Genomic DNA, 17,736 nt, shown 5'->3' with positions numbered 1-17,736 from the left:
AATGCAGCCCAAGAATTTGTATGAAACAATATGCATATTACAACAATGAAAATATAGTGACAACATCCTGGTTTCACTCAAAATTTATTGTGAGTAACAATACACAGCACATAACTGAAATTATTGCACAGGACTGATGTCTAGTCTATTTTTTTGGCTTCCCTACGTATCTTGCATACAGACTAGAAAAGTTGGCAGGGCAGTGGAGATGATGCAAGCAAACAGAAAATTAAGCCTGGAAGTTAGCCACGAACGAAGTGACAATACTCTTGAGCTTTGCATCAGTCGCTTCGCTTATGTGTCCTTCTTGAGCGATGGTGGCCAAGACGTCTTTGTGGTGGCTACGAATGTGCTGGAGGAACTCGTGCTCAAAGTTGTTGATCTGGGCAGGGTCAAGCTTGTCCAAGTAGCCCCGGACACCTGTGTAGATGACTGCGACCTGGTCTTCGATAGCCATAGGTGTGTACTGGCCCTGTTTGAGCAGTTCGGTGAGCCGGACGCCTCGGTTTAGGAGCTGCTGCGTGGCAGCGTCAAGGTCGGAACCAAACTGGGCAAAGGCGGCTACTTCACGGTACTGGGCCAGTTCTAGCTTCATGGAGCCTGCAACTTGCTTCATTGCTTTGGTTTGCGCAGCTGAGCCAACCCGACTAACAGACAACCCGACGTTGATAGCAGGTCGAATACCCTTGTAGAAAAGTTCCGTCTCGAGGAAAATCTGGCCGTCAGTGATGGAGATGACATTCGTGGGAATATAGGCCGAGACATCGCCGGCTTGCGTCTCGATCACTGGCAGGGCGGTGAGGGAGCCGCCGCCGAAGGTATCGTTCATCTTGGCCGCTCGCTCGAGGAGACGTGAGTGAAGGTAGAAGACGTCGCCAGGGTAGGCTTCACGGCCAGGGGGTCGGCGCAGCAGCAGCGACATTTGGCGATAGGCGACGGCCTGCTTGGACAAGTCGTCGTAGATGATGAGGGCGTGCATGCCGTTATCGCGGAAGTACTCGCCCATGGCGCATCCCGAATACGGAGCGAGGTATTGCAGCGGAGCAGCGTCCGACGCAGTAGCGCTGACGATGATGGTGTACTTCATGGCGTCGCTTTGCGTTAGCCGTTTCACGATTTGGGCGACAGTGCTCCGCTTCTGTCCGATGGCAACGTAAATGCAGTAGAGCTTCTTTTTTTCTTCCGAGCCATCATTGAAGCGCTTCTGGTTTATAATACCGTCAATGGCAATAGCGGTCTTTCCAGTCTGCCTGTCTCCAATAATCAGCTCTCGCTGTCCACGACCAATCGGAACCAGACTGTCCACGGCCTTGATACCCGTAAGCATGGGTTCTTTCACAGAAATACGCGGAATAATACCCGGGGCCTTGACACCGACACGGGCACGAGACTTGCAAGCAACGGGTCCCTTGCCATCAATAGGGTTGCCAAGGGCGTCTACGACGCGTCCGAGAAGCTCAGGACCAACGGGAACGTCTACAATGGCCCCGGTACGCTTCACAATGTCGCCTTCCTTAATGAGCTTGTCGTTACCGAATACGACAATACCGACGTTGTCTGGTTCCAAGTTTAGGGCCATACCTTTTAGGCCGCTGGAAAATTCCACCATCTCTTCGGCTTGGATGTTCTTGAGGCCGTACACGCGGGCAATGCCATCTCCAATGCTGAGCACACGCCCCGTTTCTTCCAGGTTGGTTGCAGAGCTCTGGCCCAGGATGCGCTCCTCGAGGATGCTGGAAACCTCGGCGGAGCCGGCAGCTGCGTACGAACATGGCGTGGTCGAAAGTTTTCGCAGAGCGATCGCAGTTATCGCTTCGTGAGTCGGTGCAAGCTTGGTTGCTTGCTTCGGTAGATGCCTGGCCAACGTGCAGGCTAGTCTGCGGGAGATGAAAGCCATGCTTGCTGCAAGCACGGGCTGCAAGTTTCGAGTGCGACCTGACGCCCGGCGAGATCACCTTCCCCCAAAGAGACGAGAGGACGTGACCTTCCCTGCACGACGCCACACTGTTGCCAGACGCGCTTGCGTACGCGCGTTCACGCAGCGCCCGCGCCTCCTATGCCGCGCGCGCGCTATGGTGGCTAGAACGCGCCCGGTCTGGATCGCCGAGCTTTTCAAACTCACTTGAAGCCCGTTCACATGTAGTTTAGCTTCCAAAGTTGCATAAAAACGTAGTTTCCGCCAAAATGCGTAGAAAAAAAAACCTTTAATAGAGCAATAATCATTAGTGCAATAATCATGTTTGAAAAAGAGGGAGAGGGAAGCGGCTAGAATCTAATAAATGCATTTTTTTTTTGTGTGTAAAGTGCCTCGGATAATGTGTTCGGCCCAATAAAGGGAGTAAGTGAATGAGTGAGCAAGACGGGTACTGCAGTCGGGAGAAAAGAAAGAAAGAAAAAAAAAAACAACGGATGGGTGCCCTTTTCTCAGTCCGGAAAGCCGCGAGCTGTACCCGCTGCTCGGGCCCGTGCTATCAGGTGTTCTTGACCTTCAGGCCACGAGCTGATCAGTTCGCACTTTCTCTGATCCGTGGATAAAGCAAAATCACAGGAAAAATAAATTCAATCACTGGCGGAGTTTGTCTCCGTGATGATACAATCCTATCCACATTTTATTATTATTATTATTATTATTAATTTGAAAGTTGTTTCACCCCTCGCGGTGGCTGTGGCTAAGGCGTTGTGCTGCTGAGCACGAGGTCGCGGGTTCGATTCCTGGACGCGGGGGCCGCTTTTCTGATGGAGGCGAAAAGCGAAAACGGCCGTCTGCTCGAGATATCGGCACACGTTAAGATCCCCAGATGCCCAAAATTCATTCGGAGCCCTCCACTACGGCGCGCCTCATCGCATGCGTTGCGTCGGCGCGTTAAACCCTACAATCAATCAATCAAAGTTGCTTTTTTTTTTCTGTGTCTGCGACTTGAGATTGCCCATACATGTGCTGATGATGGCGAACCCGGGAGTTGGGGGGGGGGGGGGGGTGGCTTCAAAGATCATGAGCTAAAAGAGGTGCACACTTTGCTGACCCTCTTCCTGTGCCTCTATTGCACGCGATTCGGGTCGTTGGATTAGAGGTGTACGCCATTCACAGTCATCGTCAGAATATTTAACGGATGTGACTGAAATCTGTTTTCTGGTTGGCGTTTTCTGGTTGGCCGTTTTATCAAGGCATGGCCAATCCCCCTTTACGGGAATGTGCTGCTCTACTAGCAAGTGAAAATAAGGAGCGGTTGATTGTAATTTTTTGTAGTAGTAATCAACTAACCGAAAGTATTTTACGTGGGAATTATGTGCCCCTACTTTGTAGATTCGCGTCGCGTCTGTATGAAGCATGTCAACTAAGGGCATGTGCCATCGGAGAATGAACATGCCGGTATTTCAAACCATCAGGATTCATCGGCAGCAGCCAAGGAAGAGCGTTGCTTGAAAACGTCGTTCTGTCGGAGTGTGAAGCCTCTCAATCAAAATCATAAAGGAAACTAATGCAGCGCAAGCAAGAAAACGCGTTGCTAAGAAACCCAGGAAAGTCACTGTGTGGCGCCCTATTGGCGGGAGCGTTCGAGCGCATAGTAAGCTACCGTAAGTAAGCGGTGCTCACCCCGCTAGAGCGCTCCCACTCGCATTCACCCCAGCGTAGTGACTTTAAACTTTACTCGGGAGCGTATGTGCCCTAAAATTGAAGATTAAGATTCAAGTCGCGGGTATATGAAGCTCACCGATGAAAGTTGGCACAGTGCCAAGAATGAGGTCCGCAATGCAGTTCTCATTGCGGAATATTGTACGTTATTGTGCTGCCTTGAAGTGGGCTATAATATAAGACATAATTAGACGAACAGTAAGTTAAGCATTAAAATAAGATAGTAATTAAGGTAGTAAACAATAAGATAGTAATTATGCAAACAATGACGCCAGAAATCAGAGAAAGTATGCTCCCGCGAAATGCGGGTTCGCTTCGGGGTACGACCTCCTCGAACGGGCGTATGCTGATACAGTGAAACCCGGTTATAGCGAACTATAATATGCGCCGCAATTAGTTCAATATATTTAATAGTTCGTTTAATATAGTTTAATATATTTAAAAGTGTATGACAGCTGCACCTACGGGGCAGAAACTTGGGGGCTCACTAAGAGGGTTCAACTTAAATTGAGAACTACTCAGCGGGCAATGGAACGGAAGATGATAGGTGTAACATTAAGGGATAAGAAGAGAGGGGAGTGGGTCATGGAACAAACGCGTGTTAAGGACATTTTAGTAGAAATTAAGAAGAAGAAATGGACGTGGGCAGGGCATGTAATGCGAAGGCAAGATAACCGTTGGTCATTAAGGGTAACAGAGAGGATCCCTAGAGAAGGCAAGCGTTGCAGGGGGCGGCAGAAAGTTAGATGGGCCCATGAGATCAAGAAGTTTGCAGGGATAAATTGGTCGCAGTTAGCACAGGACCGGGGTAATTGGAGATTAATGGGAGAGACTTTTTCCCTGCAGTGGGTGTAGATATGCTGGTGATGATTTAATAGTTCGATATAGCGAAACCCGCCGATAACGATTTTTTTTTGTTACAAGTCTGCAGTACGCGGGACACCCCCCCCCCCCCCCCCCTCTTCCGTCTCCGCATGCGGAAACCAACGCAATATGAAGTATGTCGTTACCATACACAGAACAATCCATTTATTGCAAGCAATAAAGCTACTTTCCACCTCAACTGCCTACTTCACAATGCAGAAATGATTCTATTTTTCACTTTAGTCTTGGTGACGTCAACTAGCCCAGCATTCGAATCCGTGCCCTTCAATATCGAAGCAATAATGTCTGAGCATATCAACTGCCGAAAGCTCTTCATTAAGCATTGGACGGCTTTCACTCGCGACATCCTCTACCTCTTTGGAACTTTCAACAGCACCAGCTGCCATGACATCGACGATGGTGTCTGCATCAGAGGGGCTAACAGTTACGGCAACATCATCATCGACGACACTCAGAAAATCCCAGAAGGAATTCGTGGTCCCGTTTCGTTGTGCGCAGTTGCAGTAATGAACCATTTTCAACTAGCCCGGCTTTCCACTCTACTTCAGTTACCAAAAGTGTCGGACGTCATGTCGCTCCATGTGAGGCTCAACGTCTCAAGCGCGGTCAATCAACATCTCAATTACCGCTGTGAGACCATGTATTTCGGCGGCAATTCTAGGTTCACCGAGTTCCATATATCCGATGTGAACTTCGTTATAAAGAATATGTTTAGCCTGTATTTTCATAACTGATTTGTTTTTGTTCGATATGTAGCATAATTCGCTCAATCCGGGTTCGTTCTATTTGGGTTTGACTGTAGAGAAGGCATGAACAGCCAGCAAGGACCAGAGAGGACCGGACTAGCGGACGCCCCCCACAGGGCCGGTGCTCTCACCATCTTGCGCCAATGAGCTCGCAATTAAAGATGTTTACTCTCTCTCTCTCTCTCTCTCTCTCTCTCTCTCTATATATATATATATATATATATATATATATATATATATATATATATATATATATGGTAAGGAAATGAGGGGCTCGTTGAGGAAATACAGAAACACAGTTTGGCAGTCTACAACGCCAAAGGAGGCATAGGGGTGTTGTTAGGCTCTATTTTTTACTACGGTTAATGAAGTTAAGATTTTTTTTTTAATACAAGGAAGAAAGAAAGAAAGAAAAACACGCGCCCAGAGTGGGGACCGAACCCACGCCTTTCGATTACATGTCGAATGCCTTACCAATTCGGCTATCTGGGCGACTGTGTTCTCCTTCACTTTCTGGGCTATTTATATTTACTAGAAGTGTATCTGACGCTTGAGGGTGGTAGCCAGCGCCACTCTGACTGCACGGGGAGAAGGGGACCTTCTTTTCAACCCCCGGGGCGTGACTCGAGCGTCTACAGCCTGTCATGAGCGGGTAACTGGCGGGAAGCCCTCTTATGCTACCTAGGCATCAAGGCTGCCAGAACCGAGACCCTCGCTAGGCTTTCGCAGAATAATATAGTAAGGAAATGAGGGGCTCGTTGAGGAAATACAGAAACACAGTTTGGCAGTCTACAACGCCAAAGGAGGCATAGGGGTGTTGTTAGGCTCTATTTTTTACTACGGTTAATGAAGTTAAGATTTTTTTTTTAATACAAGGAAGAAAGAAAGAAAGAAAAACACGCGCCCAGAGTGGGGACCGAACCCACGCCTTTCGATTACATGTCGAATGCCTTACCAATTCGGCTATCTGGGCGACTGTGTTCTCCTTCACTTTCTGGGCTATTTATATTTACTAGAAGTGTATCTGACGCTTGAGGGTGGTAGCCAGCGCCACTCTGACTGCACGGGGAGAAGGGGACCTTCTTTTCAACCCCCGGGGCGTGACTCGAGCGTCTACAGCCTGTCATGAGCGGGTAACTGGCGGGAAGCCCTCTTATGCTACCTAGGCATCAAGGCTGCCAGAACCGAGACCCTCGCTAGGCTTTCGCAGAATAATATAGTAAGGAAATGAGGGGCTCGTTGAGGAAATACAGAAACACAGTTTGGCAGTCTACAACGCCAAAGGAGGCATAGGGGTGTTGTTAGGCTCTATTTTTTACTACGGTTAATGAAGTTAAGATTTTTTTTTTTTAATACAAGGAAGAAAGAAAGAAAGAAAAACACGCGCCCAGAGTGGGGACCGAACCCACGCCTTTCGATTACATGTCGAATGCCTTACCAATTCGGCTATCTGGGCGACTGTGTTCTCCTTCACTTTCTGGGCTATTTATATTTACTAGAAGTGTATCTGACGCTTGAGGGTGGTAGCCAGCGCCACTCTGACTGCACGGGGAGAAGGGGACCTTCTTTTCAACCCCCGGGGCGTGACTCGAGCGTCTACAGCCTGTCATGAGCGGGTAACTGGCGGGAAGCCCTCTTATGCTACCTAGGCATCAAGGCTGCCAGAACCGAGACCCTCGCTAGGCTTTCGCAGAATAATATAGTAAGGAAATGAGGGGCTCGTTGAGGAAATACAGAAACACAGTTTGGCAGTCTACAACGCCAAAGGAGGCATAGGGGTGTTGTTAGGCTCTATTTTTTACTACGGTTAATGAAGTTAAGATTTTTTTTTTTAATAAAAGGAAGAAAGAAAGAAAGAAAAACACGCGCCCAGAGTGGGGACCGAACCCACGCCTTTCGATTACATGTCGAATGCCTTACCAATTCGCCCCGCAGGGGGCATCTGCTAAAGCAGATGTTTGCGTGTACTGTGCGACACCACGGACCCCGAGCACCCACGTTTAGCCGTGCGTGGCAGCGCCGTGACCGGGGAAAAGAGGGTCCTGGTGGTTGAGCCGACGCCGAGTGCTTGGACCTTTAAGGCCCCTTGGCGGAGGCAACACACCACTTTGGCCTCCGCTTCCCGTAGACGGCACCTCCGGTCTGACCCGCCCGGGGGGAATCGGCAGTCGCCTTTTCCTGTCCTTCCCTTCACCTTTCGCTTTCCTGTCTCCTTTCTAACAACTTTCCTGTCGTCTCATTCTTTCTCAGTTTCCCTTTTTCCTGGCGGCTAGGGTTAACCTTGTGTGGCGGACGACCCTGAGTTCAGCCATATTAGGTTATAGTCGTGGTGTACAGCTGGCGTGGGCAGGACTTGCTCGCGAGTTCCTGTCCCGTCCCCTTGTTGGGCTCCATGGTGGGCGGCTGGCACCATGGCCGAGCAGATTTTTCATTTTATGGCTTCTTTTTTTCGCACAACTGATCCCTCTCGTAAAAGAGGGGGCACCGACGTAACTGCTAAGTTTTTCACGAAGAACGTTACGAACTTCCCACGCTTCCACGTGGTTCACAGCAACGATGAAGAGAAAACTGCCCGACTTGTCTCACCATTTCTTGTCGCAAAAACCCTAACTGCCACCATTGGCGAAGGCTACAAAGTAAAAAAACTAGCTAATGGAGACCTCCTACTCGAACTGCTCTACAAACACCAGTGTGACAAACTGCCAGGACTAACATCTTTTGGTGAGATCCCTATAACTATAAGCGAACACAGGTCACTCAACACGGTCCGCGGAGTCATATCCGATGACGACCTGAAGTACGTGTCTGAGGAGGAGCTTCTCGAAGGTCTGAAAGAACAGAACGTCACAAATGTGTATAGAATCAAAATCAGAAGAGAAAACAAAGAAATCCAGACTAAACACATGGTCCTTACCTTTGCATCCAGCATACTTCCAGAATCCGTAGAGGTAGGATACACAAAAATGAAACTGAGACCGTATATTCCAAATCCTCGCCGATGCTACAAGTGCCAACGATACGGTCACGGCTCGCTAAGCTGCCGGGGCCAAGACACCTGCGCCAAATGTGCCTCCAATGAACACCTTACTGAGAACTGTGAATCCGAACAACAACTCTGTGTAAATTGCAAGGGCAACCACGCAGCATACTCTCGTGTTTGCCCAGCGTGGAAAAAAGAAAAAGAGATCATCACGCTGAAAGTGACTGAAAACCTTACATTTCGTGAAGCACGGAGGCGACTGACACCAGCGCATACCCGATCCTACTCCGTTGTGGTGCAACAGGGCGCGGCATCACAGCTGTCTTCGGCGCCTGCTGAAGCCACACAGAGTGAGGCTGAAGCAAGGCCCCCTGCGCCCCCGGTGGAAGCAGCTAGTGCTGCTCCACCACCCCCAAAGCGGGCTGCACGGACCCCTGGTTTGGCAGTCCCGAAGACCTCTGCCCACACGGCTAGGTCCAACACTTCAACACTCGTGCATTCTGCACGAACCTCCAGCGTCTCGGAGGAGACAATGGACACAACTGATGGAGGTTCTCGGCCGTCTACTTCGGTGGTGCGGCGGAACTCCCTTGAAAATGGAAAGAAAGGCAAAAACCGTATCACGGGACCGAAAACGTAGTTTTCACCTGATACAAAAATAACATGGCATTCCTAGTCCACTGGAATTGTAGAGGACTTTTAAATAATTTAAATGACGTGAAAGAAATATTCGCGACTCATTCACCTGCAGTCTTGTGCGTTCAGGAAACAAACTTGGGTCCTAAACATAAGAACATACTGAAAGGATACCAGGTCTTTCGTTGTGACCGAGAGCAGGCGAATAGGCTCTCTGGTGGTGTCGCCATAATTGTGCAAAATGGTATTGCAGCTAAAGAACATAAACTGAAAACTAGGCTAGAAGCAGTAGCTGCCACCATGCTTGTATTCAAAACAATCACAGTCTGCTGTGTGTACTTGGAACCACAACTCACGGTAACACTGCTTGATTTAGAAGACTTAGTAAATCAGTTACCAGAACCGTTCCTAATAGTAGGTGATTTTAATGCCCACTCATCCTTTTGGGGAAGTGAAAAAACTGATGTAAGAGGCCAGATTTTAGAAGATTTGATTTTGACCAATAATGTCTGCTTACTGAATACTGGTAAGCCTACATACTGCTCCCCAAGCTCAGGAAAGATGAGCTGCTTAGATTTATCCTTTAGTTCACCATCTGTTTTTAGCGATTTTAAATGGGATATCATAAACAACCCATATGGGAGCGATCATCTACCTGTACTCATTAGCGTAACATCTTCACCAACTATTATCCCGACGAAACCACGCAGGTGGAAACTTCAGTTTGCCAACTGGGGACTTTTTGCTTCGGAAGCAAATTTAGACCAAGTTTTTTCAGACACTCTTAGTATTGACGAATTGAATGAAGTGTTTACATCCCGCATTGTTAATGCTGCACGCATAGCTATCCCACAGTCCACGGGAGTGGTGAGGCAGAACCACAAAGTATGGTGGACTCAAGAATGTAAGGAGGCAAAAAAGCAGCAAAATAAAGCATGGGGAGTCTTTAGAAGGTACCCAACCCAGGAAAATTTAATAAATTTTAAAAAGGTAAGAGCTAAAGCAAGGTACATTCGCCGAAAAGCCGAGAGAGCCTCATGGCAAAATTATGTCTCGTCCATAAACAGCTCCGTAACATCAAAGAAGGTATGGGAGCAAATTCATAAGCTAAACGGGACGTACTCCCCCTACACACTTCCCCTTTTAACAGCACCAGATGTGCAAACAAGCATAGAAGAACAGGCAGATATACTGGGTGAACACTTTGCCAAAGTATCAAGTTCCGCACACTACACACAAGCTTTCTTAAAGTATAAAAACACAGCTGAGAAACAACGACTGCCAACATTTGGTCGCACAAACGAAACGTACAACAGTTTAATTACACTCCAAGAATTAAAGAGAGCTCTTTTGGCTGGTAAGCAGACCGCCCCCGGGCCAGATGATATACATTACGAAATGCTCGCTCATCTGTCTGGTCCTGCTGTAGAAGCACTCCTGAAGTTTTTTAACAAAATTTGGGTATCGGGAAAAATGCCGGGAGCTTGGAAAAAAGCTTTTATTGTAGCATTCTTAAAACCCGGAAAGCCGCCAACCTCCCCTAGTAGTTATAGACCAATAGCCCTTACGAGCTGTCTGGCCAAAACTTTTGAACTAGTTGTGAATACCAGGTTAAATTTTTTCCTACAATCAAATGAACTTATAGACATTCACCAGTGCGGCTTCAAAAAAGCATGCTCAACAACTGACCATCTTGTCCGCCTTGAAAATGCCGTACGAGAAGCATTTATACACAAACAACACTGTCTTGCTGTCTTTTTTGATCTCGAGAAGGCCTATGACACTACATGGAGGTTTGGAATAATGCGGGATTTAGTAGAATTAGGCATACGTGGAAGAATGCTGAACTGCCTGAATGATTTCTTGACAAATCGTTCATTTCAAGTGCGCCTGGGCTCAACCCTGTCGAGGAATTTCGTACAGGAGAACGGGGTCCCTCAGGGCTGTATTCTTAGCACAACATTGTTTGTAGTCAAAATGAACTCCATATCAAAAATAATTCCAAGGTCGATTATGTATTCTGTTTATGTTGATGACCTTCAAATAGCTTGCACATCGTCCAATGTAACGACATGCGAGAGACAAGTACAGTTGACCATAAATAAACTGACAACATGGGCAGACAGAAATGGTTTCCAGTTTTCACCACACAAAACAGTCGCTATTCTTTTTTCACTCAAACGAGGCCTGCAGACAGACCCCACCCTACACCTAAAAGAAATTAATTTGCCCATACAAAATGAACACAAATTTCTCGGCGTAACATTTGACAAAAAACTCACTTTCCTGCCTCACATCAATATCTTGAAAAAGAAAGCATCCGGGGCTCTAAATATACTTAAGGTTCTGTCTCGTAAACACTGGGGTTCCGACAGGTCATGCCTCCTACAAGTTTATCGCTCCGTTGTACGCTCTTGCTTAGACTATGGTTGCATTGTGTATGGCTCAGCAAGGCAGTCCTACTTAAAACGACTGGATCCCGTACATAATTTAGGTTTACGACTCTCGTCTGGTGCATATAGGACATCACCCATTAGCAGTCTTTATGTTGAAACCAATGAACCGCCACTTACATACAGAAGACTCATGCTCACGTGCTCATACATCCTAAAGATCCGTTCACTACCTAAACATCTGTGCTATCCCATAGTCACGAAATGCCCATCTAGGACACTGTTTAATAACAAACCCCAAGCTATTAGACCGTTGCTCCTTCGGTTTGAAGAGAAATGCCAAGAACTTGGTATGCTGGACACATTACCTGGGACTGCCCATAGAACAAAACAACTACCACCTTGGTATACATTCCCTGCTGTGTGCGATTTTACACTGACACACTTTCAAAAAAAGAAAACACCGCGTGAACACATATTACAGGAGTTTTTGGCACTAAACGAAAAATACAAAGGCTACACCTCATTTTACACAGACGGTTCCAAAACAGCATGCTATGCTGGGAGTGCTATAATACAAGGTAAATGGGAGAAGGTGATCAGACTACCTCAGTGCGCCTCGGTTTTCACAGCGGAGTCTTATGCAATTGCTGTTGCTGTGGAAAGAATAAGGAAGGAAAGCATTCCGAAAAGTGTTATCTACACAGACTCGCTCAGCGCAATCACAGCCCTACATTACAAAAATGCAGCTCAACCTATAATAGGAGACATAATACACAATTTAGTGACAGCAAAAACACAGGGACAGGAAATTAAGTTGTGCTGGGTTCCTAGCCATGTTGGGATCAATGGTAACGAGAGAGCCGATGCATGTGCTGCGCAGGCTGGTAGTAAAACAGTAACACAAGTACATATTCCTCATAGCGACTGTATGAAATTTATACGGAGTAAACTCAGAGAAACATGGCAGTCCTCATGGGATAACGAAACAGACAACAAACTTCACATAGTTAAACCCACTATAGCAGAGTGGGAATCAAGCAAACATGAGGAGCGCTACACAGAAGTCATTTTATGTCGTCTCCGCATCGGACATACACACCTGACACATAACTTCCTTCTAATGAAAGAAGATAAACCGAGATGTGAGGAATGCGACCAAGAGCTAACAGTAAACCACATGTTACTCTCATGTACGAAATTTGAGGTCCTGAGAAAAAAGCATTTTAGGCTGTTCTACGACGAACACATTCCATTTCACCCCAGTCTACTTTTAGGAGAAAACGCACTTGTTAAAATTTCCTCCGTTTTTAGTTTTATCAAGGAAGCAGGGATTCTAAGCAAGCTGTAAAGCTGTAACGTGATGTAACCGTTATTATCCACAAAATACACAAAACCTTCTGTTTGGCGCATGATAGCCTAAGTTGCTTATGTGCCATAAAACACAACACAACACACAACACCTTACCAATTCGGCTATCTGGGCGACTGTGTTCTCCTTCACTTTCTGGGCTATTTATATTTACTAGAAGTGTATCTGACGCTTGAGGGTGGTAGCCAGCGCCACTCTGACTGCACGGGGAGAAGGGGACCTTCTTTTCAACCCCCGGGGCGTGACTCGAGCGTCTACAGCCTGTCATGAGCGGGTAACTGGCGGGAAGCCCTCTTATGCTACCTAGGCATCAAGGCTGCCAGAACCGAGACCCTCGCTAGGCTTTCGCAGAATAATATAGTAAGGAAATGAGGGGCTCGTTGAGGAAATACAGAAACACAGTTTGGCAGTCTACAACGCCAAAGGAGGCATAGGGGTGTTGTTAGGCTCTATTTTTTACTACGGTTAATGAAGTTAAGATTTTTTTTTAATACAAGGAAGAAAGAAAGAAAGAAAAACACGCGCCCAGAGTGGGGACCGAACCCACGCCTTTCGATTACATGTCGAATGCCTTACCAATTCGGCTATCTGGGCGACTGTGTTCTCCTTCACTTTCTGGGCTATTTATATTTACTAGAAGTGTATCTGACGCTTGAGGGTGGTAGCCAGCGCCACTCTGACTGCACGGGGAGAAGGGGACCTTCTTTTCAACCCCCGGGGCGTGACTCGAGCGTCTACAGCCTGTCATGAGCGGGTAACTGGCGGGAAGCCCTCTTATGCTACCTAGGCATCAAGGCTGCCAGAACCGAGACCCTCGCTAGGCTTTCGCAGAATAATATAGTAAGGAAATGAGGGGCTCGTTGAGGAAATACAGAAACACAGTTTGGCAGTCTACAACGCCAAAGGAGGCATAGGGGTGTTGTTAGGCTCTATTTTTTACTACGGTTAATGAAGTTAAGATTTTTTTTTTAATACAAGGAAGAAAGAAAGAAAGAAAAACACGCGCCCAGAGTGGGGACCGAACCCACGCCTTTCGATTACATGTCGAATGCCTTACCAATTCGGCTATCTGGGCGACTGTGTTCTCCTTCACTTTCTGGGCTATTTATATTTACTAGAAGTGTATCTGATGCTTGAGGGTGGTAGCCAGCGCCACTCTGACTGCACGGGTGGCGCTGGCTACCACCCTCAAGCGTCAGATACACTTCTAGTAAATATAAATAGCCCAGAAAGTGAAGGAGAACACAGTCGCCCAGATAGCCGAATTGGTAAGGCATTCGACATGTAATCGAAAGGCGTGGGTTCGGTCCCCACTCTGGGCGCGTGTTTTTCTTTCTTTCTTTCTTCCTTGTATTAAAAAAAAATCTTAACTTCATTAACCGTAGTAAAAAATAGAGCCTAACAACACCCCTATGCCTCCTTTGGCGTTGTAGACTGCCAAACTGTGTTTCTGTATTTCCTCAACGAGCCCCTCATTTCCTTACTATATTATTCTGCGAAAGCCTAGCGAGGGTCTCGGTTCTGGCAGCCTTGATGCCTAGGTAGCATAAGAGGGCTTCCCGCCAGTTACCCGCTCATGACAGGCTGTAGACGCTCGAGTCACGCCCCGGGGGTTGAAAAGAAGGTCCCCTTCTCCCCGTGCAGTCAGAGTGGCGCTGGCTACCACCCTCAAGCGTCAGATACACTTCTAGTAAATATAAATAGCCCAGAAAGTGAAGGAGAACACAGTCGCCCAGATAGCCGAATTGGTAAGGCATTCGACATGTAATCGAAAGGCGTGGGTTCGGTCCCCACTCTGGGCGCGTGTTTTTCTTTCTTTCTTTCTTCCTTGTATTAAAAAAAAAAAATCTTAACTTCATTAACCGTAGTAAAAAATAGAGCCTAACAACACCCCTATGCCTCCTTTGGCGTTGTAGACTGCCAAACTGTGTTTCTGTATTTCCTCAACGAGCCCCTCATTTCCTTACTATATTATTCTGCGAAAGCCTAGCGAGGGTCTCGGTTCTGGCAGCCTTGATGCCTAGGTAGCATAAGAGGGCTTCCCGCCAGTTACCCGCTCATGACAGGCTGTAGACGCTCGAGTCACGCCCCGGGGGTTGAAAAGAAGGTCCCCTTCTCCCCGTGCAGTCAGAGTGGCGCTGGCTACCACCCTCAAGCGTCAGATACACTTCTAGTAAATATAAATAGCCCAGAAAGTGAAGGAGAACACAGTCGCCCAGATAGCCGAATTGGTAAGGCATTCGACATGTAATCGAAAGGCGTGGGTTCGGTCCCCACTCTGGGCGCGTGTTTTTCTTTCTTTCTTTCTTCCTTGTATTAAAAAAAAAAATCTTAACTTCATTAACCGTAGTAAAAAATAGAGCCTAACAACACCCCTATGCCTCCTTTGGCGTTGTAGACTGCCAAACTGTGTTTCTGTATTTCCTCAACGAGCCCCTCATTTCCTTACTATATTATTCTGCGAAAGCCTAGCGAGGGTCTCGGTTCTGGCAGCCTTGATGCCTAGGTAGCATAAGAGGGCTTCCCGCCAGTTACCCGCTCATGACAGGCTGTAGACGCTCGAGTCACGCCCCGGGGGTTGAAAAGAAGGTCCCCTTCTCCCCGTGCAGTCAGAGTGGCGCTGGCTACCACCCTCAAGCGTCAGATACACTTCTAGTAAATATAAATAGCCCAGAAAGTGAAGGAGAACACAGTCGCCCAGATAGCCGAATTGGTAAGGCATTCGACATGTAATCGAAAGGCGTGGGTTCGGTCCCCACTCTGGGCGCGTGTTTTTCTTTCTTTCTTTCTTCCTTGTATTAAAAAAAAAATCTTAACTTCATTAACCGTAGTAAAAAATAGAGCCTAACAACACCCCTATGCCTCCTTTGGCGTTGTAGACTGCCAAACTGTGTTTCTGTATTTCCTCAACGAGCCCCTCATTTCCTTACTATATTATTCTGCGAAAGCCTAGCGAGGGTCTCGGTTCTGGCAGCCTTGATGCCTAGGTAGCATAAGAGGGCTTCCCGCCAGTTACCCGCTCATGACAGGCTGTAGACGCTCGAGTCACGCCCCGGGGGTTGAAAAGAAGGTCCCCTTCTCCCCGTGCAGTCAGAGTGGCGCTGGCTACCACCCTCAAGCGTCAGATACACTTCTAGTAAATATAAATAGCCCAGAAAGTGAAGGAGAACACAGTCGCCCAGATAGCCGAATTGGTAAGGCATTCGACATGTAATCGAAAGGCGTGGGTTCGGTCCCCACTCTGGGCGCGTGTTTTTCTTTCTTTCTTTCTTCCTTGTATTAAAAAAAAATCTTAACTTCATTAACCGTAGTAAAAAATAGAGCCTAACAACACCCCTATGCCTCCTTTGGCGTTGTAGACTGCCAAACTGTGTTTCTGTATTTCCTCAACGAGCCCCTCATTTCCTTACTATATTATTCTGCGAAAGCCTAGCGAGGGTCTCGGTTCTGGCAGCCTTGATGCCTAGGTAGCATAAGAGGGCTTCCCGCCAGTTACCCGCTCATGACAGGCTGTAGACGCTCGAGTCACGCCCCGGGGGTTGAAAAGAAGGTCCCCTTCTCCCCGTGCAGTCAGAGTGGCGCTGGCTACCACCCTCAAGCGTCAGATACACTTCTAGTAAATATAAATAGCCCAGAAAGTGAAGGAGAACACAGTCGCCCAGATAGCCGAATTGGTAAGGCATTCGACATGTAATCGAAAGGCGTGGGTTCGGTCCCCACTCTGGGCGCGTGTTTTTCTTTCTTTCTTTCTTCCTTGTATTAAAAAAAAATCTTAACTTCATTAACCGTAGTAAAAAATAGAGCCTAACAACACCCCTATGCCTCCTTTGGCGTTGTAGACTGCCAAACTGTGTTTCTGTATTTCCTCAACGAGCCCCTCATTTCCTTACTATATTATTCTGCGAAAGCCTAGCGAGGGTCTCGGTTCTGGCAGCCTTGATGCCTAGGTAGCATAAGAGGGCTTCCCGCCAGTTACCCGCTCATGACAGGCTGTAGACGCTCGAGTCACGCCCCGGGGGTTGAAAAGAAGGTCCCCTTCTCCCCGTGCAGTCAGAGTGGCGCTGGCTACCACCCTCAAGCGTCAGATACACTTCTAGTAAATATAAATAGCCCAGAAAGTGAAGGAGAACACAGTCGCCCAGATAGCCGAATTGGTAAGGCATTCGACATGTAATCGAAAGGCGTGGGTTCGGTCCCCACTCTGGGCGCGTGTTTTTCTTTCTTTCTTTCTTCCTTGTATTAAAAAAAAATCTTAACTTCATTAACCGTAGTAAAAAATAGAGCCTAACAACACCCCTATGCCTCCTTTGGCGTTGTAGACTGCCAAACTGTGTTTCTGTATTTCCTCAACGAGCCCCTCATTTCCTTACTATATTATTCTGCGAAAGCCTAGCGAGGGTCTCGGTTCTGGCAGCCTTGATGCCTAGGTAGCATAAGAGGGCTTCCCGCCAGTTACCCGCTCATGACAGGCTGTAGACGCTCGAGTCACGCCCCGGGGGTTGAAAAGAAGGTCCCCTTCTCCCCGTGCAGTCAGAGTGGCGCTGGCTACCACCCTCAAGCGTCAGATACACTTCTAGTAAATATAAATAGCCCAGAAAGTGAAGGAGAACACAGTCGCCCAGATAGCCGAATTGGTAAGGCATTCGACATGTAATCGAAAGGCGTGGGTTCGGTCCCCACTCTGGGCGCGTGTTTTTCTTTCTTTCTTTCTTCCTTGTATTAAAAAAAAATCTTAACTTCATTAACCGTAGTAAAAAATAGAGCCTAACAACACCCCTATGCCTCCTTTGGCGTTGTAGACTGCCAAACTGTGTTTCTGTATTTCCTCAACGAGCCCCTCATTTCCTTACTATATTATTCTGCGAAAGCCTAGCGAGGGTCTCGGTTCTGGCAGCCTTGATGCCTAGGTAGCATAAGAGGGCTTCCCGCCAGTTACCCGCTCATGACAGGCTGTAGACGCTCGAGTCACGCCCCGGGGGTTGAAAAGAAGGTCCCCTTCTCCCCGTGCAGTCAGAGTGGCGCTGGCTACCACCCTCAAGCGTCAGATACACTTCTAGTAAATATAAATAGCCCAGAAAGTGAAGGAGAAC

General features: G+C 47.6%; 1 protein-coding gene across 1 annotated transcript; it reads right to left on the bottom strand.

The window, feature by feature from the left end:
• Nucleotides 1-67: 67 nt before the first annotated feature.
• Nucleotides 68-2,011, bottom strand: LOC144160549 (ATP synthase F(1) complex subunit alpha, mitochondrial-like). Its single transcript, XM_077691811.1, has one exon. The coding sequence runs from the start codon at nucleotides 1,895-1,897 to the stop codon at nucleotides 230-232; it is 1,668 nt and encodes a 555-aa protein (XP_077547937.1). The 5' UTR covers nucleotides 1,898-2,011; the 3' UTR covers nucleotides 68-229.
• Between the last annotated feature and the right edge of the window lie 15,725 nt (nucleotides 2,012-17,736).

The sequence above is a fragment of the Haemaphysalis longicornis genome, unplaced genomic scaffold (assembly GCF_048455015.1).
Source record: "Haemaphysalis longicornis isolate Haplotype H1 unplaced genomic scaffold, Haemaphysalis longicornis Haplotype H1 scaffold_1052, whole genome shotgun sequence".
Classification (NCBI taxonomy): domain Eukaryota; kingdom Metazoa; phylum Arthropoda; class Arachnida; order Ixodida; family Ixodidae; genus Haemaphysalis; species Haemaphysalis longicornis.
The sequence above is the reverse complement of the archived record's forward strand: the minus strand, read 5'-3'. Positions and strand labels throughout refer to the sequence as shown.